At 34.7% G+C, this 25,285-nt stretch overlaps 1 protein-coding gene across 3 annotated transcripts in view; it reads left to right on the forward strand.

The window, feature by feature from the left end:
- Nucleotides 1-21,963, forward strand: part of TRIQK (triple QxxK/R motif containing) — a 79,203-nt gene extending 57,240 nt beyond the window's left edge. For all 3 annotated transcript variants that reach the window (XM_032467536.1, XM_032467537.1, XM_032467538.1), the window contains 2 exons: nucleotides 13,322-13,407; nucleotides 18,830-21,963. In XM_032467536.1, coding sequence (XP_032323427.1) covers nucleotides 13,322-13,407; nucleotides 18,830-18,943 — 200 coding nt within the window. In that variant the 3' untranslated portion in view covers nucleotides 18,944-21,963. The remainder of the gene's footprint in view (nucleotides 1-13,321; nucleotides 13,408-18,829) is intronic.
- Nucleotides 21,964-25,285: the final 3,322 nt, after the last annotated feature.

Consider the following 25,285-nt stretch of genomic DNA (forward strand, 5'->3'; position numbering starts at 1 on the left):
AGACAGAATTATGATTGAATGTATTTGCAAGACTAAAGCACTGAATTTACTTTTTTCTAATTAAAGGCAATTAAAGATTTCCAGACACAAATGGAAGACAATGAACTGAGGAGTAAGTGTAGGAGCAGGTCCATTTGCAGGTGAAAGGATGTGCCTTTCAAGCAGAACCAGCTGTATTTTCATTGGAAGAATAACAGTTTAGGAAGCCTTTCTGCATGTGCTTGCTTGATAGCATAATGTACTCGTAAGCAGCTTATGCAGTATTCAAAAAATAACAGTGCATTAATTTTTAAAGCAGCAAAGGCAGAGGAAGAGCAGTTCTGACACATGATGATAATGAGTGTGGCTAGTGTAAAGTCGGCTGCTGAGAAAGAAAAAAAAAAAAACGGTGAGCCTCTGAAAAAAATGAACATTTATAAAACAATAACCAGATATTCACATGATAATGAGCTTAGGCAACAATGTCGACAAAGGGCAAAGATGCAGTCTTGTTTCCGGGCAAAGCTAAGGAATCGAAAAGCGAAAAGCCAAAAGCGGTTAAGGAATCTATTCTTTTATTAAACTAAGGAAGCTGTCAGTAAAACCATGGCATAGTTAAAACTGACTGTTGCTTAACTATGAAATAATTCATGGCATAAATGTAGGTTTTAATGTTGAATTAAATGGAGCATATAAATTACTCTATTCTCTCCTAAATTAATGTAATATTAGGAATAGTAAATGCTAATACTGAGGTACCAAAATATTTATGATCTTTATTAAATATATTTTCTTATATCTACTCATGATTCTTTCTAGAAACATTGCTCATGCTAAAGTTAAATATATTTTAATTCTGCTGAATAAGAAAGGAAACTTTTAACACATATAATATCTAGTGATTAGAAATTATAAATGAAAACGGCTCTTTCAAGTATTCTATTTGAAAAGCAGATACTACACAGATTGTTTGCAAAGTATGTATAAATAAAAATTATGAAAATATATGATATCATCTTTGCTATCGAAAATTCAGACATAATTCAAAAATTCTTTTGCATCAGTGTTTTCCTTCTAGTTATGATTTTGTTTTAGTTGGTGCTCATAAGCCCTGTTTAAGACTTGCAGCAGCAAATGAATTTTTAAGTATATGTTTTCAATTTATATTTAACAGGAGAAATCAGAAACAGACGAGTCTGTTTTGTTAAAGCTGATCGAATGGGGAACTAGATACGTAGTATTAGGTGAATCCTTCTGTCACTGTAAGAAACTTGATAGGGAATCTTTGGGGACATAGGAATGATTAAAATGACCCCAAGGAAAAGTGCCCGTTCCACTTAGCTCTTAGTGTCATAAGAACGTGAGCCAGGGCTGGAAATAGACATGAATCCAGAGTGAAATAAGAAATAAACTCATTCTTGTCTTACCTCCTGGAATCAATCAATAATCAGTCTCTCTCCTCTCTGCTCTATCTCTCTCTCTCATTTTCACGTTATCGCAGGTTAGATTTCTGTCATTTATCATCAAAATAACCCTGAAGAATATCTTAGATGGTCTTCAACAACTACCCCATTTTTTTCCAGCCACGCCTAGGACTGTTATTCACTACGATCTTGAGTGATATTTAGTCTTTTTTCTTTTCTTCTTTTTTCTATTGTGATCCAGGCTAAAGGATGAGAAGGATATATTTACATTTTTATAATGCTGATTTCACAGAGAATTTGGTCGTGTAAAGAGACTGGTCATTACAGCCTAGAAGCAGGCAAAGAATTCTAGGTTCAGGTTATTGTTGTCGGTGCCCTAGCTGGTCGTAGTGGTTATCGTTTATGACCTCTCTTCTCCAGTGCTCATTCCAGACCTTCTTATCCCTAGCAAGCATCTTAGTTTAATGAGCCATTTGCCTTTAATGGATAACCCAAATCTTCTAGGTGATTCTTCTTCTCATAAAGTCATTATAAAGGCCCTTGGTATCCACAAGATTGTTTCCAGGGCCCCCATGGATACCAAAATCCTCAGATACTCGAGTCCTTTATGTAAAATGGTGAAATACAGTTGATCCTTGAACAACATGGGTTTGAACTATTCAGGTCTGCATATACACAGATTATTTTTCAATAAATATGTACTACACTACCATAAGATCCTGGGTTGGCTGAGTCTGTGGGTGTGGAACCAGGAATACAGAAGGCAGACTGTAAACATATACATGGATTTTCAACTGTGCAGAAGGTCAGTGCCCCAATCTCTGCATTGTTCGAGTCAACTGTATTTGCACATAACCTACACCCATTCTCCCGTATTCTTTAAGTCATCTCAGATTAGAGTTGACCCTTGGACAATCTGGGCTTTGGGGTGCTGGTCCTCTGCACAGTACAAAGCCTGCATATAACTTGGCCCTTTGTATATGCAGCCCCTCTGTATCTGTGGTTCCTCCATATCTGTGATTCTGCATCCACGGATTCAACCAACCACAGATCATGCAGGACTGCTGTATTTACTGTTGAACAAAATCCATATATAAGTGTAAGCACACAGTTCAAACCCATGTTGTTCAAGGGTCAACTGTGCTCATAATACCTAATACAGTAGAACAGCTATGTAAATACTCGTAAATACAATATAAATGCTGAGCAAATAGTTGCTGGAGTGTAACAAATTTAAGTTTTGCCTCTCGGAACTTTCTGGAATTAAAAAAAGTATTTTTGATGCACAGTTAGTTGAACCCAAGGACATGGAGGACTAGGATTGTATAGGAATTTCATTAAACGCTACCATTGGCCACGGTAGTACATGGGATGACCCCAGGAATTCCCTCACATCTTTCCACATTCCTTCTGGGTTTCGCTGTGTATTAACAAACCACCTTATCCTTGATAATCAGCGTCAGTTACACCAGCCAGCGCTGTGAGTTCCCATTTTACCTGTTTACTCATAGGCATGAAGAATCCAGAATGACTAGGTAACGGACTTAGCTTCTAATTCAGGAAGACTAATATGTGTTTTTCCTTAGGTTACCTCTCTTTCCAGCTAAAGTACACAATAAAATGTACAACTTAAACTTTGGCCACTGGGAGGATTCCCTTTATAGGCTGTGTTTTAGGACCATCTCCAGAGATACCAGTTTACTTCCAGCTGGTACAGCATAATATAAAGAACCATCCACAAGCATGTTTTTAACTACCAAAACGGAACACCCAGGTTTATGATTTGTTGAATTAGATAACCCCCAATTCATGACTGGTGGCTCAGGCCAGATGGTCCCTGCTTCTCATGGCCAGGTAGTCGGTCTCCATCAGAGCTTGGTAGCAATCCAGGAGTAGTTTCTTAGCAGCTGTCACCTGTTGAAGGATGCATGGCACTGTTCCAAAACCCAGAGACTGCCACCTCTTTTTTGGGGACCTGCTAAAGGCTTGTTTCCGTGTCTCAGTTAGCTAACAGCACTTCAGGCCCCATTGACTATGCCACGTCATAAGTTCTAAGAGGCAGGGTAGCTGGCACAGAAGTCTACGGAGAACCTTTAACTGTCCCATGCTCCAGCAGGGTTTCAGGTTTTCTGCGTATATAAAACATGCATGTAGGTTAAAAAGATAACAAAATATGAGCAACCATGTATCCATCATCTAAATATTAGACATGTATCACTACCTTAGACACTTCTTTATGCCCCTTCCCAATTGGAACACCCTCTATGCCTCTGTGCCCCTGAGAGATGAACACTATCTTGATTTTACATTAATTTCATTCATAAATTTTCTATGCACATACGTGTTAAGTAATATATTTTTTAGTTTTGGAACTTAATAGCAATGAATCCATGCTGTATATATCATTATGTAACTTGTTCTTACTGAACATTGTATTTTTGAGTTTTATTCTTATAGGTGAATGTTGATATTGTTCACTAATTTTCTATGCTTTATAACATTCCATTGTATGAATATACCAATATTTTTCTTTCTATTCTCTTGGCTTTGACAATTGGGTTATTCTGGTTTTTTTTTTTTTTTCTATAAATGCTATTACGAGAATTCTATAAATAGTTTTAGACATGTCTATTCTTTGGTTTACATGTAAAAGAGTTTCTCTACAATATACACCTAGTAGAAGAATACTGGATCAGAGGTATGGATATGTGACATTATCAAATAATGCCAATTTTTTACGAAGTTGTACCTTTGGTCCCCTCTTAATGGTAGATAGAGTGCAAAATGCAGCAGAAAGTTGACCTTTTCTTCTTGGAGACAATCTTGACATGCTCTAATTCAGTGGACTTCCATGAATCAGATTTTAACAGTGTTCTTTCTTCTCCTTCTTGTACATGTATCTAAATGAGGCATCTCAGACAGTTGTCATGTCTTCTCCAAGGCTTATGTCCTATCGTTGACTTTGTGATCTACTGTGGGTTGGTTAGGCAGTTAAAGTCTCCTCAAATCAGACTACAGGACTAGGGGGAGAGCTGATTTAGTTTACAAGAGGTTCTGTAAGTATACTGCTGTCCTTTCCAGTAAAGGCAGATAGTCTCATGTGGTATCTGTTATCAGAACTTAGAAAACTGCCTTGGCGAGATTAATTAACTAGTTGTGACCATGTGCAAATGACATTTGTATTCTGCTGCAGTAAGTACAGTAAGAAAATTCTACCGTAAATTTAAATTGAATGTACTCAGTCTCCAAGACCGACTGGTCACAGGGAGGAAATAGGTCTGTGGGAATAATCAGTGAAACTGCATATTTAATTTTTGATGACACAGTCAGCCTTTGAAACTTCTGCAGGAGTATGCATTCCCCTTGATTTACCATTTTAGTAGCTAAAGGGAGTAATATTTCTATGTTACTCTTATTTTCAAAAGCTCTCACATCACAGATCAGAGAACCAAGCTGAAGATCCTGCCTATATCCAAGGCTGTCATTTGAGCCCACAGACTCAGAAATTGACTCATGAATGTAGGTTCTGTTCTGAACCATTGAGCCTGGTATCAGAAGTTAAACTTTTCATATTTTATTACCTATTAAGCTCTCTTTCTGACTTGAGAGACATCAGTGACATTTGGCCCCCTCCAGAGGTTACTGTCTTCTGGGTCTTTGCACTTTTATGCTCCCAGTATGTGGAATTGCTTCCACCAGGCATCCACGTGACTCCTTCCCTAACTTCACTCAAGTATCTAGTTAAGTGACGTCAAATGGTAATGTCAAATGATATTATCAAGAAAGCCTTCCCTGACCACTCTATCTGAATCAGTACATCTCTTCCCTTTGTTTTTGGCTCATTACCAACTATATTTTTCTTTTTAGTGCTTTTCATTATCTGGCAAATTGAACCATTTATTTTTGTTTGCTTATTAGCCATATTTTCATGAGGTTCAAGATAATAGGCATCTGGTCTGTTTTGCTCACGCTATTGTATTTCAGTGTCTTGAACACTTTTATAGTGTGTAAGTGCTCAATAAATAATTTTTAATGAGTGAATGAAAGCATTGTTTAAGAAAATAAGGATATAAGAATTCTTATGGCCATAAATGAACATTTTCAGTTATGTTTAGGCACAAAGTTAACTAAGAAAAATTATAATCAGTGATATGTTCTGATGTTACACTATTTACAGTGCTGTTCTCAGGGATTCTAGTAACTCTTATCTGCTAACCATAAAAAAAAAATAATGGCTCATACTATATATATATATATATATATATATATATATATATATATATATATATATATATAAAACTTGTTTCTTGTTGGATAATAATATTTTGTTATTTGCTAGCCAAAACAACATTACTTCAATTCTGCTCAATAATTATATGTATATACTTATAGCAATTTGATAATCAGTTGCTAATATTTGTTCAAAGAGCAATTTTATGATGTAAATTTCCTGTGTAAACGTTCAAGGCTTTAATGTTTCTTAATTTTGAAATGCCTGGTTTTCAGCATTAAATGCAGATTGATTTTGACAAAAAATCACTAAATTCTATTATAGAATAAATATCCAAGTTCACACATCTTAAGTGTATTTTTCCCTTATATAAGTTATTGTTAAGTCCAGGCATTAACATGAAAGTTAATTATGTTTCACTGTTCCAAGTACACTACTTAGCTATATCATCAGCATATTTGGGAAGAGCTTTTTAAATTTTCTTCCCAAGAATGACCTTGGATTTTACATGCAAAAGGAGATGTTTTATAATGAGTAATTCATATTGACAGAAACAGACACTCTCGATTAAGAATCTCAGATTGATTGAAGGAATTTTGACTCTCAGTATCATGATTTCAGAGAAATTTTCTATTTGTATTGGCAATATTAATAATGCAGTCATCTAAATATATACTTATTATTAAGAACTATACATAATGGATAATAAAATCTATATTTTTACTAAGCCATAAAAACAGTTTTTCATATCATAGAATTTTCTACTAGAGAATTAATTATACAACTTTATTTTAAACATACAAAGGTGACACGTCATTAGTGTAACTGTATCTCATAAGTTTAGGTGATAATGTGTAGTTATTTTAAAGAAAGTCAAATAGAACATTATGGCTGTTTTGATGGAAGTAAATGAGATTGAGGATTAAGAATGACATTTGTCAGCATTTATCAACCTGAGCATTACATTTATCCCTGTACTTTGTTTTGGTTTTATAGTATCAAGAAAATTCTATTAATACAAATAAGTAGTTAAAATAATAATGTAACTTTTTAACAGTACAGATCTGGCAATTTAAGAATACTCTTCAACTAAGTTGAACACAAAACTCAAGAGAAGGGTAATAGGAAATTTTATTCCAGAACTAAAACACAGGTATTATCTAAGGACAACTTTCAGTTTTTACTATGACTATAAAATTTCAGTAACCAAAGTACAATAGTCCTTCTAACTATGCACGTACTTTTCACTTTTTATTACAAAACAGTTAAGCTCTGATAAGAACATGCATCAAACAGGGACACCAAGGTCTTGCCTAGGATTTTTAAGGAAAACACATCTGTGCTACAGTAGTATATTCATTTGTGTAATTCGTTGTCTGCAGACATTTAAAGTCCTGAATTATTAAAAGTCAACTGTATAGAAACAACTTTCCTAATTCATGACGTGTATCCAAGAAGATCAAATATTAGCACAGCAATGTCAAAAGATACAAACAGCAACGTGTAAAACTAGCACTGCGAAGCAATGGGTGGCTTGTTCCTATTAAATTAGAATGTGAATTATATTGCACTGTGCATGCTAAAATTATTTAATAATATAGAATGCATTTAAAAATAGCAAATTGAATAAAATATTGATTTGAATTAGACTCTGAAAAGTTAAGTGTATATTCTGTAATCTCTTCGGGGAACTATTAAAACATTCTAAGAGATATATCAAAATATAATAAATATGATTTAGATGAAATACTAAAAAATGTTCAAAAAAAAAAAAAGGCATGAAAAGAGAAACAGGAACAAATCAAAGGAAACAAAAAGAAACCAAAAAAAATGGTAGATCTGAATGAAAATGCATTAATAGTCTAAACATATCAATTAAAGGACAGAGGATTTTTCTGGTTGAAATTTTAAAAACTGACCTAAATATAGGCTGTAGATAAGAAATTCACTTCAAATATAATGATATTAAAAGTAACAAGAAGCACTTCTTGAATGGAAAGTCTACTCTTCCATAAAAGGAAGAACAATGACAAAAAAACTGTCAAAATCAACTTTTTCAGAATTTAGAAATTAACAGAAATGTTACAACAGTGCAAAGAGTGTTTACTTGAAGAAAACAGCTGAATCTGTTAGTAAGATTGATGAGGAAGAACATCAGTCTTGGTTTTGTTCAACTTGCCTTAATCCTGCCTTCCTCTCCTCAGCCTTGTAACAACAGTTGTGAAAAGCAGCAGCCTACGGTCGCTGCATAGGCAGAGTGGGTTTGGAACTACCCCACATCTCACCCTCAGAGAACTGTCACCATGTGGCCTGTCTGGGCGCTCACTGAAAGCCGTTTGCAGAATTTGTCTTCATTTGGTCTGACTCAGCGCTCACTCTGTGTGAAGAGCCAGCGCCTCGTCCGTTTGGCAAAAACAGTCGGCGGCAAACGTTTAACATCCCAGCTACTTGAGGCAGGGTTACTAGCAGCCAGCATGATTTCTTTTCCTATTTTTTTTTTAATTGGATAATGAGATGTCTCTAGAATCTTTTAAAATCCATGACATAGATTCCTAGGAGTCTAGGAAATCATGAGCCTGTGCAGAGTTATGCCATGTTCAGTAAAGACCTGGAAAAGCTATAATCTCTCACTTCCTGCTGCCCTTGGGGGAGCTGGCAGAAAGCGAAGGCTAAAGCAGAACTATCAAGTTCTGTCAAGGTGTTGAAAACGTATGTCAACACACACACAACACAACACACACACACACACACACACACACCCCTCTTCAACAAAGCTGGAAGAATTACTGATTCAAGATATTTTAAAACATGTCTGTCTAGTCATTAGGTGAACATTAAGCTAAGTGGCTGCATATGACAAAGAATACAAACTCTACAGAAGTAGACCTTAAAAGTCTCTAAACAAACGAACACTGACACCAAGAAGAACAAAGAGCAGTAGCAACAACTCCTAGGGGAGAGCTGTCTTTCAGGATTGCCACGTTACTTTATTTAATATGTCCAGTTTTCTACAATAATTATGAAACACACAAAAAAATCAGCCATATACGGTCCAAACACAGAAAAAGAACAGAAACTGTCTTTGAGGACGCTCAAACCTTGGACTTACTAGACAAAGACTTTAAATCAGCCATTTAAAAAATGGTCAAAAACTAAAGAAAACCACTGTCTAAAGAACTGAAGTATGAGAATGATGTCTCAACAAATAGAGAATATTATTATAGAAATGTAAATTATGCATATAAAAAGCAAGATAGAAATTCTGGAGTTGAAAAATATAATAACCAAAGTAAAAATTTTACTAGAGGGGCTTCACAGTAGATTTGAACTAGCAGCCAAATCAGGAAACATGAAGTGAGGTTAATTGAGATTATCCAGTCTAAGGAACATGAGGAAAAAATAATGAATGAGAAATGAACAGAGACACAGAGACCTATAGGACTCAACTGAGCATACCAACCTATGCATAATAATAGTTCCAGAATGAGAAGAGGGAGAGAGAGGGTCAGAAAGAATTGGGAAAAAATAATGTGTAAAAGCTTCCCTAATATGATGAAAAACTTTAGTTTATACATCCAGGAACCTCACAAAATTCCAGTTGGATAAGTCAAAGAGATCCACACCCAGCCACATCGTAGTCAAACTGTTGAAAGTCAAACATAAAGAGTGAATCTTGAAAGTAGCAAGTGGAAAGTAACTCATCACATATGATGTACTGAAAGCAAAACACTGTCAACCAAGAATTCTATACCCAGCACAACTATCCTTCAAAAAAAGGGAGGAATTAAGATGTTCTTGGATAAACAAAATCAAATAATTTTTCAATAGTACATCTGCCCTACAAGAAACACTACAAGAAGTCCTGCAGGCTGAAATGAAAGTACACAGGCAGTAACTTGAATCTACAAACAAAAATAATAATTTAACACCAGTAAAAGTAACTGTACAGGTAAATATGAAGAAATGGAAATGTATACCTGTTAATAACTGTATTAAGAAAGAAGAAAGATTTCGTATCCATAACCTAAATTTCCATCTAAACAAATTAGAAAAAAAAAAAGAGCAAACTAAAGCCAAAACAATCTGAAAAAGAAAATAATAAAGATCAGAGTGGAAATAAACAAAATACAAAGAGAAAACCGTAGGAAAAAATCAAGAAAACCCATAGCTTGTTATTGAGAAAGATCAACAAAACTGAAAAATCTTTAACTAGACTAAGAGGAAAAAAATACTCAAATTACTAGTCTCAGTAATGAAACAGGATATACTACTATCAGCCTCACACATATAGAATGGATTATAGGGAATGCTATAAACAATTATACACTAAAAAGTTAGACAGCCTTGATAAAATAACACCAAGTGCTGGTGATGATGCAAGGCTACCAGAACGCTCATTCACTGCTGGTGGGAATGCAAAATGGTATAGCCACTCTGGAAAGTGGTTTGCCGATTTCTTACAAAGTTAAATATATACTTACCATAGGACTCAGCAATCCTACCCTGAGAAGTGAAAACTTATGTTCACATAAAAACCTGTACACCTGTGTTTATAGTAGCTCTTGTCAGACTTGCCAAACACTGGCCATAACCCAGATGTACTTCAATGAGTGAATGAATAAACTCTGATACCTTCATCTAGTGGAATACTAATCAGCAGTAAAGAAGAGTGAACTGCTGATACAATACAACTCAGGTGAAGTAGGTGAGTTTAAATGCCTCATGCTGAATACAAGAAGCTCTTGTCACACTATTGCCACATTATTGAAAAGACAAAGCTATAGAAATGGACAAAAGATCAGTGGTTGCCAGGAACTATGGGTGGGAGGGAGGTGGGTACAGAAGGATAGCACAAGGAATTTTGGGAATGACACAGCTTTTCTGTATCCTGGTTATAATAGTAGTTACATGAATCTGTACATAAGCACTATAGTTAATTAAACTGTATGCTAAAAGGAAAAAATGTCAATTTCACTATAAGATAATTTTAAAATAAAATCTAATAAAATAATATTATAGGACTTTATTGGAGGGAGGAAGCATGAACCAGTCCATCAAAAAGTGTCAAGAAGGGAGAGAAAGCTTTCGTTGCCTAAACTGTGTCACAGGAAATGAAAATACAGAAATGTGGTGAATGGTGTAACTGAGAAGAGAGAAACTAGATGATGAAGGCTGTGCATTGGCTTCATAGGCTTGAATTATCCAGGTGAATTTCTCTCATATAAAACGTAATGAGCGGTTGCTAAACAGCTACCTTGGTTATTGCATTACTGATATAACCAAAATCAAATCCACTTGTAGCTAAGAAACTGTCTACAAATAAAATCTAGATTATATAAATGTATTTTTTTAGATGTAAGTACTCAGCCAGCAGGAGCTTCTTATTTTATACTTTTTTTACAATCATGTGGGCATAGGTATTTTTCTTGAAGTCATAAAAAATTAAAATGTTAAAAATGTCTTTGGGTATAATGGAAAGATCTGGTTTTAGTTATAAAGAACTTAACAGATGCGCCTGTAAACGTTTTCACTTAGTAGACTGAAACCACATTTTGCAATATATACTTGGATAGCATAGCCAGCAAGGAGAATGCTAAATTAATGACAGATGCACTATTTGGAGAAGTACCAGGTGTACAATAATTTTTAAAACCATCTATTTATTATAAATACAGCTTCAAATATTCACATCAATTTTAATATAAATCTAGAAGTATTATTCTTTAAGAGATTATAGGAGTTGAAGTAGAACACATTATTTAACCAATGGCAAGTGAAGGAGAGCGATAAAGTCTCACTTCAACATTGACTCTTTGAGGTGGATTTGAATCCTTTTTATGACAGACACATCACCCAGAATATTGCACGTGTGTATGAAAAGCAGATGGGTTAACATAATCTTTTTTGTTCATTTTGTTCCTGTTGCACCCGGAGTTTATTTTAGGGCGTATATAAGATAACACAAGGCATGACTCCTTGGCCTGAAATCCATAATCTTGAAATATCTTTTTAGATTCTCATTAGAAACTTGCTTTGTAACCCTGAGTGGGGACATCTGATGTGTCACCAGTGTCATTGTTCTGAGCTGTTTATGTCTCAGCAGGAATAATGATGTGAATAGTTTGATGGTTGAGATGTGAAATCAGAGTGAACACTTCAGGTTTTTTTCCAGCAAAATTAAATGTTGCTGATTTAAAATGGACTAGAGTAATATTTTTTCCTTATTTTTTTCATTCCATAATTTAAATTTAGATCACTTTGATATACTTTGTTTTTTTACAATTGGCTCATTTCTGGATCATTAAACCCTAGCATCAAATAATATTTATTAAGCTTCTGCAAGCTCATGGATCCTGAATGACTGCTCTCCAGTTGCAGTTAAGGGAACAGTGTACACTCTCTCTTTCAAAAAAACTACATAGCTCTTCAGCCAAACACTCTTTTATGTGTCTAATGAACACAAATATTACATTTCTTCATTACTCCCATCCATTTATCTCACTTCTCCCTGCCATTTCTAATTCTAAAAATCTATATGGAATTTTAAAGGTACTTTTGAATCATTAGCAAACACATTAAGAAATATATCACACATTAAATTTTGATGATTCTACTTTAGAAAAACTGCTTTCAGATTGACTTCAGTGGGAGGAAGATGTGGACGTTGGAGGTAGAAGTTGTATTATTTAGACAAAGAAAATTTAGGGGCAAGTTTTGGAAAGGAACTGGTGATTGAAAAGAAAGGGAGTTAAGTTGGAAACAAGGCCAAATAAGAATATAAAATAGCTAAATAGAGTATGTAGTCAAGTGTTAACTTCCACTCAGAATGACATATTACATTTGAGACTCATTTGACCCAATTCTTAGCTAAGTTTGATTAGCAACAGCAAGCAAGTATATTATTCTAGTCAATATTTTTGTTGTTGGTGGTGGTGTTAAAGCTTTTCCTCACAGGCTGTGTAATAGCTCTTTTGTTAGTCATTAGTCGGGTCACCAGATGGTACACACAAAACAGCAAATTTGGTGACACTAACTGAGTTTTGTTCATTTTGGGTTGGGAAATGTGGTAGAGAAGACTGAAATAATATCTAAATGTAGCTATCATTTATCTAGCCATGTTTAGTCTCTCCTCTATCGAGAGTAAACAAAAGTTAAACACATTCTTTTTTCTAATGAATTCACCAACTGAAAGTTAATTATTTACAGATCCTTCTCTAGTTTCTTACTTAGAGAAAACCTGAGGATATTTCTCCAATTATTGACTACTTAATATATCAGAATAAAATACATCTCTAATGTACTGTTTATTCTTCAATTGTGAAGACAAAGTTAACTTTACCTACGTAATGGGATCTTATGTATACTCATTTATTTCCTCATTTTTCCCCAAATGCTTTTAAAAGGTTTACTCTCTTTACTTTAAACATCTTATTCTCTAGAATGATTTTTTTTTAATCTTTTTTGATTTTAACCACACAGCAAATCAAGGATGTCTGTCAAATCTTCTTCCTGGAAAAGTAAGAAAGGAGGAAAAGTTGACCTTAGGGTGACAAGTTTATAGCTTCCATAACTGGGAATTACTTGGCAACTTTGTGTCCCAGTTTTACTCTATTTAAATGTTCTTTGACATTTCAGATGGCTGTTAAACTTGAATTATAGCTCATTGTCTGGAATTATTTCTTTCTAGGTAAACAGGATTATAAAAAAACCAAACCCATTTTACGAGCAACCAAATTAAAAGCAGAAGCCAAGAAAACAGCGCTAGGCATAAAGGTACTCGTGTTTGGTAACTTGACAATTTGATGGATGCGTGCCGTTTCATTTTCTAAAACTGAACTGCATAAATGTTGAATTCTAAATGTTTTATGACATTTCAAAATCTAAGTCAAATGCCAGAATTAAAGGGTTTTTTTTTAAATAAAGAATTTACTTAATGAGAAACATCCTTCCTATCCTAAGATTTTATCAGTTCTAAGAATAGGACTCAGTGTCACTTAAGAGAACCAACTGCACTGAAAGTTTCAATTTATTTTTTCTCTAGCTACTGTATTTATCTTGCATACATTTTAGTGATATATGTGGCCTGGATCAAAAACTTCTCTCACTTGCAATAAGTTTGATTTTATGGTTGTTTAAATTTTAGTTATAATTATGTACACTTAGATCATTAATAGAGGTAATGTTACCTGTGTCTTATTATTGTTGTCAGTACCCTCTGTGATAAAATTCTAATGATGTTCCCAAACTTGTTCTTTTAGAAAACCAGTGTTTCAACTGCTTAAGAGGGATAAAAGCAACTGAGAATGGTGTTAGCAGATATTAATCCAATGTGCTGGAACAATGAAGTTCAACAGAATTACGTTGACATTATTACCCATGTCAACTCTTTGCCCTGTATTTAGAGTCAAATTAAACTATAAATAGAAAAATTAATTTAATGGCTCTACTGTCAAATGTGTAAAATTAAAGTGACTAGTCGATATATTTTATTTTAAATATTAAAATGTTAAAAGGAGATTTTGGTTTTTTATCTGGCAGATGAAAAATCAATTTTTCTAAGTTATAGCTTACAGCAAATGCCAAGGTATTACTACCAAGCTGTAACAGCTGTTGAACTGCCAGATGATGTATTTGGTTGTCTTCCAGAATTTGCTATTATGATCACGAAACACTGCCTTCTTTTTACTTCTGATAGCTGATTTTGATCAAGCATTACTGGGTGATACAGTATGTTTTCACAACACCATCTCCTCACTTAGAGCTGTGTGTCAGTTTTTAATGGGAAAAAAAAAAGTGAATTGCCTTTTTGTTTAAAAGAGAGATGATTAATCTTTTGAAGTCTTCTAATTTCATATGAAATTTCATTCATCTTTAAAATGATTTCCGTGGCATGAACTTTCTAAAACCAGTGCTTCGTTTTTTATTTTGCAATTAACTACCTGATGATTGTCTCTCGTAGTGAGAGCTTTGTCTGTCATTTTCCAGGAAAGCAATGTCACTTACTTTTATCTTTCACGATACAGTACTTCGGTGTTGTTTTGTTTTTAGAAAAATATTGGGGTAGCACACTCCACTTTGTGGCACAGTATGAGCAGCTATACATCAGAATTTGAAAAACAGTGCAGCCATTCATTGACTGATACATACCCCTCCCTGTATACATCCCGTTTTTCATTTGATCTTATAATTTTTCGTATTGTTTTAATTGGAGGAAATAACTATATTCCTAGTATAAGTCTACTTTACAGTGCAGTTATCTAGTGTCTTTTTAAAAAAATGCGGAATTTGTGTATCTTTTATGAGAAAAATTTTTTCTTAGATGTTATTTATGATTTAAAGTATGTACAACAGTTTCTGACATCAAAACATAGCTTCTTTTTACTAAGCTAGCATATCATTTTGATTTGTAAACCTGTGAAGGACAAAACCTTAACTTTATACACTGTTTACTTTGCTTGAAAATTTATGTGCAGAGCCCATTAAAATGATATGAAACTTTTAAAAATCAGAACCATGGAGCTGTTTTACATTTCAAATCTGGCATACTAATTAGTTTGCCCTGTCAGACTTTGATTGCCTTGTCATTTTCGCAGAGGATTTTAAATAACGAAGTTTCTTTCAGCAATTGCCATTTAATGCTATTTAATTTCCCCGGTGAGTGATTTTATCCGTATTGATAATGTCAGAGAAGCAACTAAGGACTAATGAGCATCAAACATGTTTGACTCTTACCTGGTTAATACAAGATGACCACTATGTTATACTACTTTATCACTTATTTTTTTCGAATGAATAATAGTTATAATCCTAAAATAATTTACAGAAAATACGAACAGCTGCGTGGAATAGAAAAATAACAGCAATGATCCAACAACACGAAATAAAGAGGCCTAGAGTCACACTCCTCTTTCCTCTTCCTGTTACCATGATCCAGCTGAGTCTGAGCTGGTGCATTTGTGAAGTGGATTTTATGCCATTAACTCGAGTCAGGCGAGTTCAATAATACTATAGAACACTTAACGCTGAACCTAGGACACAGAAGTCCTTTACGGATGGTTAGCTGGTTGAGAAAACATTTCCTTGAATTAGCTATTACTGGTCTGCATGAATAAAACTTTCCTTGGATGTTTGTCATTGGCCTTAAGATCTAATCAAACTTCAATCTAAGTCTGCATTGTGTGACTCTATTACATATTGCACAATGTTCTGAGTTTTGCTGTGGCGTTAGTATTATGCATGTTATTGCTGTAAAGTTTTGAAAACATTACATAGTTTTAATATACCTTGTATATAGATTATAGAAATCTGATTCAGTCCTTCATTATTTATTTAGAAATTGCCGTGAGTATTGCAATATTGTAGAACCTGTGAAAAGAAAGATGAATAAGACATAATAGTCTTGGAGGCATTTATACAAGAAATCACTTCCATTGGGATTAACAGTTACACATTATTATATAAAAAATAGATAAACAACAAGGGCGTACTGTATAACACAGGGAACTGTATTCAGTTTCTTGTAGCAACATATAATGGAAAACAATCTGAAAAGAAAATATACATACATATGTATATGTGTAACTAAATTGCTTTGCTGTATACCTGAAAATAACATTGTAAATCAACTATACTTCAATAAAAAATAAAATGAAAAAAATGAAAAAAAAAACTCATATATTGAAAAAAAAAGAAATTACTTCCAGATTTCATTACCATATAAAATCTACAGTGTTGATTGAGAAATAATAGGCTGGAGTTATAAAATGTATACAATACGGGCTTCTGGCCTTTTTTTTAATAAATGTGTGTTTAGTGATAGAAAATGACTTCAGGAAACAGTAATGATTCAGAATAAGATATGGCTGCTTCAAAATGTAGAATTAATTTCTATTAGTTCCCATCTCTTACCAATATAAACAAAATGTCATAATTTATGACCCCATAATGAAATGAGTACCACCTAAAAAAATATTTGCACACTAATATTCGCTGTTATTTTTCAAAATTGCAGAGTCACTAGACATTTTTTAGAATGCAATAGCTGTGTTTCCTAGTATTTAGAGGGAAAAAGATAATCTATTTTTTATTAGTTGATTACAAATTCATTAGTTTATTTAGGTTTATTTGAAAAGTATAATAAAAGAATAAGGATCAAAAATTTGAATTTTCTCTTACATAAATCAAATATTCAGATGTCAGCCAGATCCTGCTAACAACCCGTTGGGGTGAGCCAGCTAGAACCATTATTTTTGTTCTTTTTGTCTTTTCCGATCTAAAACTAAAAATGGCCGAGGGTGGGGCAGTCCTAAATGCCTGTGGGTCTCTAAGTTATGGTTAGTGTGACCAGCATTCTGAAAGCAGTATTTTCAAATTTTACCATTTTTCAAACGCTCCAAACATGCAGTCCTCACAATGCTTATCCCCCTAACAGAATAGGGACATTTTGGGGGAAAAAAATGATTCGCTGTACCTCCTCATCCAATACTTCTTAAGCCCCACCCCCACACCGTAGTATATTGAATAGACTTAACTGAATTAACGGATCCTCTGAAGTTGTATTCTGTGAATGTTCTCTGCTTTCTACCTCCAAACCCTTTTTTCCTGCCTCTGGATATTCTGAAAATATACAATGAAGATGATACAGAATTGTCTGAAAGGATAAGAAGGAGTGAAAAGCAGCAATTAGAGGTGATTATCCACGAGATGAGAATCACGGTCGCCAGTCGAGAGCACAAACTTTATTCTTGCGTTAAGCTGATGTGAATGGTGACTGCTGCCGAGCATTCTGTTGTCCACTGTACAGAACAGATGGAGTTTGCAGTTGTGTGTCACTTGTTTATTACATCCTCTTAAAATTAGTAGCTGTCTAACCAGATGGGTCTGGGAGCACAGCTGTGGATACAAGAAAATAAATGAAACCTGTCTGATGCTGCCATGCCCTTTTGAGATGCCAAAGTATTCCAACTGCAACAGAGAAAAAGTCACTTTGATTTGACATTATATTGATATATTAGATTGAAAAATCACATCTTACAAATATCGTTGACACCAAGCCTTTCAACCCCATAGCTTTTATTAATATTTATTTTCATAGTTTGGAAATCTGAAAAAAAAATGCCATTATGAAGCTAAAAATCTGTGTCCATTTTTAATTTCAACGTTCAGGTAAAAAAAATACATGTTGATTATAAACCAAATTCATTTGAATGTTTTTAAAGTTTATTAAGTGGCATACATTGAATTATTAACTTTGCACTCTTATGAAATGTAAAATACATTTCTGTAAATGCAAATAAATTGCTCCTCCGTAAAGTAACGCCAGGAAAGGACGTGATACAGGAGGGAAAATTAGGAGGGACTATTTTGGCCTCGTATGATACTGTACTAGCATTATTTGTTCTGTTTTCTATTTAGCCAAATGATAGGTTAATTGTGAGAAAGTTCCCTCATGGTATGTATATGTATAAAAAAGTTTATAGACTTTTTGAAACATAATATGATTTTTGTCATTGTATGTGTGGCAAATTTTTTGGCTGTTATTTCAATGTAATTGCTTAGTACAATCCACATCGAATCACCAAAGTAGCCCGGACCGTCCTTGACAGTTGTGGGCATTATCCTGGATCGTGCTTCATGAGCTCAGAGTACTTATCCTGTTTTGTTCTGCCACATCACAAACTATATAGAATTTAGAAGTTAAAAACAGGTTTCAATAAAAAATAATTTAACAAAGACGTTTTCAGAGACATAATCTAGAAGCTGGTTATAATAGCTTCTTCCTTATGGAAAAGGAATGATAATTGTTTGAAAAAGCTGAATCCGAATGCCATACTGATAATAGATGTATCGAAGCAAGAGATAAAGTGAAACATACTCAAATAGAGAAAGATACACTGTGGAGGCACAAACGACATTGCTTGCACCCACCATTGTGATATCCAAACTATGAAGATATATGACAGTTGTAAGTGTTACATTTACTATTGGACAAACACAAACCATCACCCACTGATGTCCTTGCCATTTCATAGTGGGTATTGCAAGGTACAAAATAAGTTCCTCTACTTAATGATGGAAAGTGTTCAAAAGAATGTAATTGTTCGTTCTTTATTGGGTCATTTTGTCTCACGGAGCTGAAAACGTTAACCAATCTCATTTCATGAATTGCAAATCTACTTTTCTTTTCTCTCCTCAGGAAGTTGGTCTTGTCCTTGCAGCCCTACTGGTCCTCCTACTGGCTTTCTATGCTTTCTTTTATCTCAGACTGTCCACAGATGTCAACCCCGATCTGGAACCAGATGAAGATTAGTTGAGCAGCAATCAATGAACGAGAAGAAAATAATTTTATAAAAACACCTCTTGACCAGTACTTTCTGATGTACTGAAACAGAAACATCTTGAATTTTTTTTCTGCTGGTCCTTTCAGTTTGCAGAAATATCTTCTTCAATAGTTGCATAAGATATCAAGAAAAGAACCTTACCTAGCAGTGTAGTATAACGTATGCTACCGGATACTTCTGTAAATCTTTCTACTTTGACAGGCAACCTATTCATGGTGCATTTAGATAAAATGGAAAACAGATCCTAAATTCTTCGGATGTCTCAGCCAATTTATGTGTATAACTCCATCCCTTACAGATGACTAAATCTCTTTTTGCTCCATGTACAGCATAAGTAAAAGTATATATCCTCATTTACAGAAACATTCTCCAGTCACATTCAGAGCCTAAAAGGAATGAGAAGTCATGGGAAATTTTTCATCTTACAAAGAAGCCCTGCTTTCTTTCCAGACGTATTTTATATCATTAGAGTGACTATCTGCACATACATCTCCAGTAATCTTTTTCCTTCCCTGCCAACTGTTCAGTGCACATGTGCTCCATCAGAAATGGCACCTGGATGACAGAAGCTCAAAGAGTCACATATGTCTCTAAAACAGAGTTCCTTTCCTCTTGGGCTGTCTGAACTGGTTGTAAATAGAAAGTTCAGTTGATCTTGATTTTAATTAACTTATTACTCTATTAATATAAACTTGGAGTTCTATTTTAATTATGTCGTTCTGGCTGCTTGCAGAATCAGTTTGCCCCTCTTGTTCGGGAGATAAGTAACAATCTGTCATTTAATTGTGCAGTCTTTTTCACACAGCAGTAACAGCAGAAGTCCTACCCAACTCGGCATCATTTTATTGGGTTGTCTTATGTCTGAACAACACGAACTTGCTTTACAAAATCTTGTCTCTTGAGAGTTAAATCAGTCGGAACTCTTTCACGGAAAGTGAGTAATAGAAGAAAATATATGTCTGTATTACTTGCATATGTAGTTCTTGGTTTATAAAATTTTTCAAGATATTTTACATTTGTTGGCGTGTAACGACCAGTGTATTCAATTGTTTTTTTTTACCAGTAATGGAATTTTAAAATATTTTTACGACACGTAAATACATGATGCTTAGAAAATGGAAAAATATGTGTCCACAACAGAGTTGTTAGTTCCTGCCTTATAAAAAGATGTATAGAAAATGAATAGTTGGAAACATGTGCATAAGGTATTTTACAGTAAATGAATTGTATTTATAAAGAGTAAATAAAACATTACAATTGTTTCCATTCTCACCAAGAGAAGAAAGTTTTTGAGACTTTTGCAGGTAGTTGAACGTGGCTGTGTAGCATTATGTTCTGTAGAATTTTTTCAAGTAGTATAATTTATTTCAGCAGTGTGAAAACAGCCAAAAGTTCCAGTGTCCTCACAGATCATTTATGCCAAACATCTGAGGACAAAATTCAGCCAATGCTATTTACTGGATTCTTCCCCTTGAAATCACAAACTCAGGAGACAGACCAAGAGTTCCTATACACTTACCACAGCGGGCCCATCCAAGTGGCATTTTTAGGAAAGGTTGCAGCATTTAATGCCATGTGGTAAGTCTGTTCGTGAAGTGGGTGGCAAGGGAATATCCAAGCTGGCATTTTGGATATGATGGGTCTTTTACTTTCCTGAGTGACACGCCACATGTCAAGAAATACTGCTTTCCCCTACTCCGATCACATTTACGTGAACAATTTTCATTTAGTTATTTCCCCTCCCATATGGTGTTAAATACACTCATGTTAAATAAAGATTATTTCTAATTTCAGTGGTAATTTAAATGCAAGGAGGTGTAATAATTGTTTATTAGATACCTACCCAAGTGGGATATAACAGGATTTACGGTATTTAAAATAGATGATTACACTGTTAGAAATATTTGAAAATTCATAACCCTGGGAAAAAACTTTACCATCCTATGCTACTCTTCAGATACTCTTTTGGGGAAAAAAACGTTGTTTCTGATAGTAATGAATATTAGCCTAAACACTGTATAATTCGAGGCAATTCACTCCCTAGTTTTACTGATCCTCTGAATCTGTGGCCAGTCCATGTGTGTGACTGATTGACTTGTGGCAAGTCCCAAAGTCTAAACTCTGATTTTAATAAATAGGACATCATTTGAAACAATATATGTTTACAAAACACTATTTTTGTGACATGCAAATTTTTCAAACTCACATTAACTGGGAATCAGCTAGTCCTCTGTAGAGAAACCCCAGGTTGAAATCTGGTTTCAATCTTTGAAGACAAAGAGGTGATATCCGGCCTTTGGTTTCAGGGGACTACACTTTTGGATAGCGAGTGTAAATCTGAGACTGGCACCAGACACCAGTTTTAGGCATGGGTTTTCCCCCTCCAATAATTCGCCGCTGAGAATAATTCAGAAGACAAAACCAGAAACAATTATAATGACTTTTCAGAATGTTAGAATCTATCTGTTAACATACTCTTCTCTGCAGAATAAATTTCAACTAATGCAGCTGACTTAACATACAGCCTACGGAACACTGTGAACGAAACTTGGAGGGTTGCTGGTTCTAATCTTGCATGCAAAATAAGGAATATATAAATTCATTGGAGAGGAGATGTTGTGAAAACAAGACCTCGTCTAGAATTTCTTTTAACACAAATGAACTAAAAGACTATCTTAGTACCGGTATGGGGTTTGTTGTTGTTTTAAGGTGGCAAAATACTTGAAGATTTTCTAATCTTTTCAATTTTTCATAAAGGTGGGAGTAGTCCCACCCCAACCGATGACTGTGAGATCCTGAGAATATGTTCTTGTTCATTTCTGTAATTCCAACAACAAGGGTGATCTGCACATATTTAATAAATGCATGTTACAATTTAAGTTAATCTTTTTTCGTCCTCTTGGAATCTGGCACAGTTTTTGCACGTAGTAGATGATCAAAAATTGTTTGCGTTTAATAAATAAAACTTAAATATCACAATATCGGTCAACTCTTAGCCTTTAGCCTTTATGGTCTTTTGTTGCACTGGGACATTTACACGTTTCATCCTGGTTCTCCTCAGAACAACTAGCATTGAATTTGCGGTAGAACAGAAACGTTGCTCTTTGCTAGGAAATCAGATATGCTGTTTTTGTCTCAGCATTGTTAAAAACCATACTCACTGTTTTTAATTTAACTTAGTATAGATCTTCACCCCCATTGAAAATAAAACTAAATGTTCATGATAACATTTATATTTATGTGAAAGCTAAAGCACTGTGTTTTCCAGATTCTAAAATTATATAGTCAGTGACAATTCAGTAGAGTGAGTTATGCTCTTGATAAGCTTCAGAAATACATCTCTAGAAATGTAAACTTGAATTTTAAGGTTTAGTGTATTTCATCCATAACGTAAGTTTGTTGAGCCAGACACCATCTAAGGTAAGTCATTATGCTCTCCTTACCAGCAGTTAGGGTTCTTCACAGTTACCTGAGGCTTCTCTGGGGGAGGTCTTACCACTTCTCCCTTGGCAGCACTGCCTTCTTTTATTACAATTTGATCCAGTGCAGCCTGGATAAAATGTTTGCTAGATTTTTGTTCCATTGACACCATTTCTAAAATCGGTGCAACCCTTAGTGAAAAACTGTGGCAGATGAATTCAGTACCTACAGAAATATTTTACCATTTTGTACAGGTTTTAGCTACAAAGGTTAAGTATTGAGGGGACTGAGAAAGTCACTTAAAGAACTATAGCAGAGTGGAAGTATCCGTAGTGGATCAGTAAATGTATATAAAACAATTAAACTGCTGTCGTATTCAGCATTGTACCTCCTGGTTAAACGACTTTTTTTTTTATCCCTAGCAACAGACATGAGAGCCTTATTTCAAGAAAAATAAGATACTTTGCATGCCAGAAGATTTTTTGATGACAGTTCCCCCTCCTATTCTTCAGTTCTTTAAAACAACCAAATTGGTGGGGAGGCAGCCAAAATCTGAGGTACCAATGCCTCTCGAACAGATGTCGCACCATTATTTTTTAGCTCGTTTAGATGAATAAGCATGTTAAACTGTGAAGTATTACATTTTAGATTTTTTCATTAAAAAAAGAGACAATCTGTTTACTGTCCTAATTGAGACAACAATCCTTGTGGTTGCCAGTTTTGGCAGTCATAACAATGAACTATAAATATTTGGACCAACCAAGTAAGTGGTGGTTATAAAGGCTATGGCACGTGTAAAGTTCTGTTTTCACGGGCACCCATCTTAGGACGGCATTTTTTTTTTTCCGACTTCTTCAAATACAATTGTTTGTGTAAATCTGAAGTTCCATGGTAAGCTTAAAAGAAATTGATTTCAATATCTAATTTTGTTCTAGTTTATCATCCTTTTCAGTGTTCAACTATCCATCTGCTTGTAACAAATTGCTTCTGCAGTTGCTTTATTGAATGTGACAAGACAGGTCTTCATTGGGTTCCCATCTCTGTACATCCTAGGATAACGTAAAATTCAGAATGGTTTTTTTTTTTCTGTTTTCATATTTATAAAGTGAGGGTAAAGATGTCTTTTAAAAGTTTCTTAAATTGCAGCAGTCCTTTTTTTTAAAAGAACAGTTTATAAATAAACACGGCCAAAGATAATGCACATGGCCGTGAGATGGAGGTCAGAGTCTTTGTCCTTATCTGGAAATTTTACATAACACAACAGTGTAGGAGAAGTTGGTTCACCAAAGAGAAATAATCTAGACATAAAAAATTTATTTTTTATGCTAGTTCTTGAACATGTGTGACCCAGATAGCAACTGCCCTTGTAGGCGCCTTATTTCAGCATTTTTGCTCCCTTCGGCTCCTCCCCTTCTCCCCTCTCTGCTCAGTTCTAAATTCTCAGACGTTCCCTGTCTCACTTTTTCTGAACCTGGCTTGTACTTTGTCATTCTTAGCTGTGTGCTTCCTATATTAACAGTCTCTATCTGCTCTTACTTTGAATCATCATTGATCCTCACCTATTTTTTACTGCCTCTTACTTCTTACCTGCTTTCTTTTTTATCTGTCACTCACCACACGCACCACAAAATGAGAGAGACTAGTACCATGAACCTCAGTCTACCTCCTACCTAGTTTCAACAGTTACCAATATGTTACCAGTCTTTTATATGCTTCACTTTTTTTTGTAACCTGAGTTATTTTAAAGCAAATCTCAACTATGCTGACATTTAACTCGTAAATATCTCAGTATGCATCCCTGACAAGATCTTTGGTTGTTTGTTACTGGTTAGGTATTATTTTCTTTTATTTTTTTTGCATTACTAAGATGCTACTATTACAGCTAATAGAATTAAAGTTATTTCTTAGTAGCACTTAATACCAAGTCAGTATTCGATGTCCTTAATTGTCTCCAAGATGTCTATTTATAATAGGCTTGGAATCGAGATCTGTACTGCGTTTGGTTGTATGTCTCCTAAATTTCTTTTACAGTTGAACCTTGAACAGGGCTGGTGTTAATCTGCCTACAGCTCATAGTCAGCCTTCTCTGTCTGTGATTCCTCCACGTCCTCAGATTCAACCAGCCATGGACCATGTAGTACTGTAATATTTACTACTGAAAAATATCCATGGATTAGTGGACCTGCGTGGTTCAACCTGTGCAGTTCAAGGGTCAGCTGTACTGTGTAACAGACCTCTTTTTCTTTCATGCCATTGATTGTTGAAGAAGCCAACTCATTTGTCCTTTTGGGTGCGCAGCGTTCTAGGTTTGGCTTCTTCATTTTGTTACTTATTTTATTCCTCTATTTTTCCTATTTTCTGTAAGCTGGGTGTTAGGTTTTAAGTTAGATTAGATTAGATCCAGACAGTTGAGGTTTTGGTTTGTTTGTTTTGGCTATCATCTGTTTGTTTTTAAGGCAAGAGTACTTAATGTGACACGTGATATCTGGTCGTCTCCCTCACTGTGATGCCGAAATTGATCAGTAGGTTCCCGTCCTAGTTAACTTGATTCCCTCCAAAATAAGATTTTATGTCAACATTTTACCTAAAGCTTTTAGCATGCATTCATAATTGTTTCTTAGGTTCTTTATCTCATTGGGCATTGCAAAATGGTGATTTTCTATCATTCTTTAGCATATATTAAGTGGAATTATTAAAAACAATTTATATCGACCATTTGCTTAGGTTAAACAGCTCATGACAAGAAAGGAAGATAAATACTTGAAATGCACAGTTCAGAGTGATGGGTTAGCATCTCTGTTGTGACCAGTGAAGATGCACCATTGCTGTTCCTGTAGTTTCTCTGATTATCATTATAAAAGCTTGGATTTACATATGTGATGGGTTCAATC

Source organism: Camelus ferus, chromosome 25, assembly GCF_009834535.1.
Source record: "Camelus ferus isolate YT-003-E chromosome 25, BCGSAC_Cfer_1.0, whole genome shotgun sequence".
Taxonomy (NCBI): Eukaryota; Metazoa; Chordata; class Mammalia; order Artiodactyla; family Camelidae; genus Camelus; species Camelus ferus.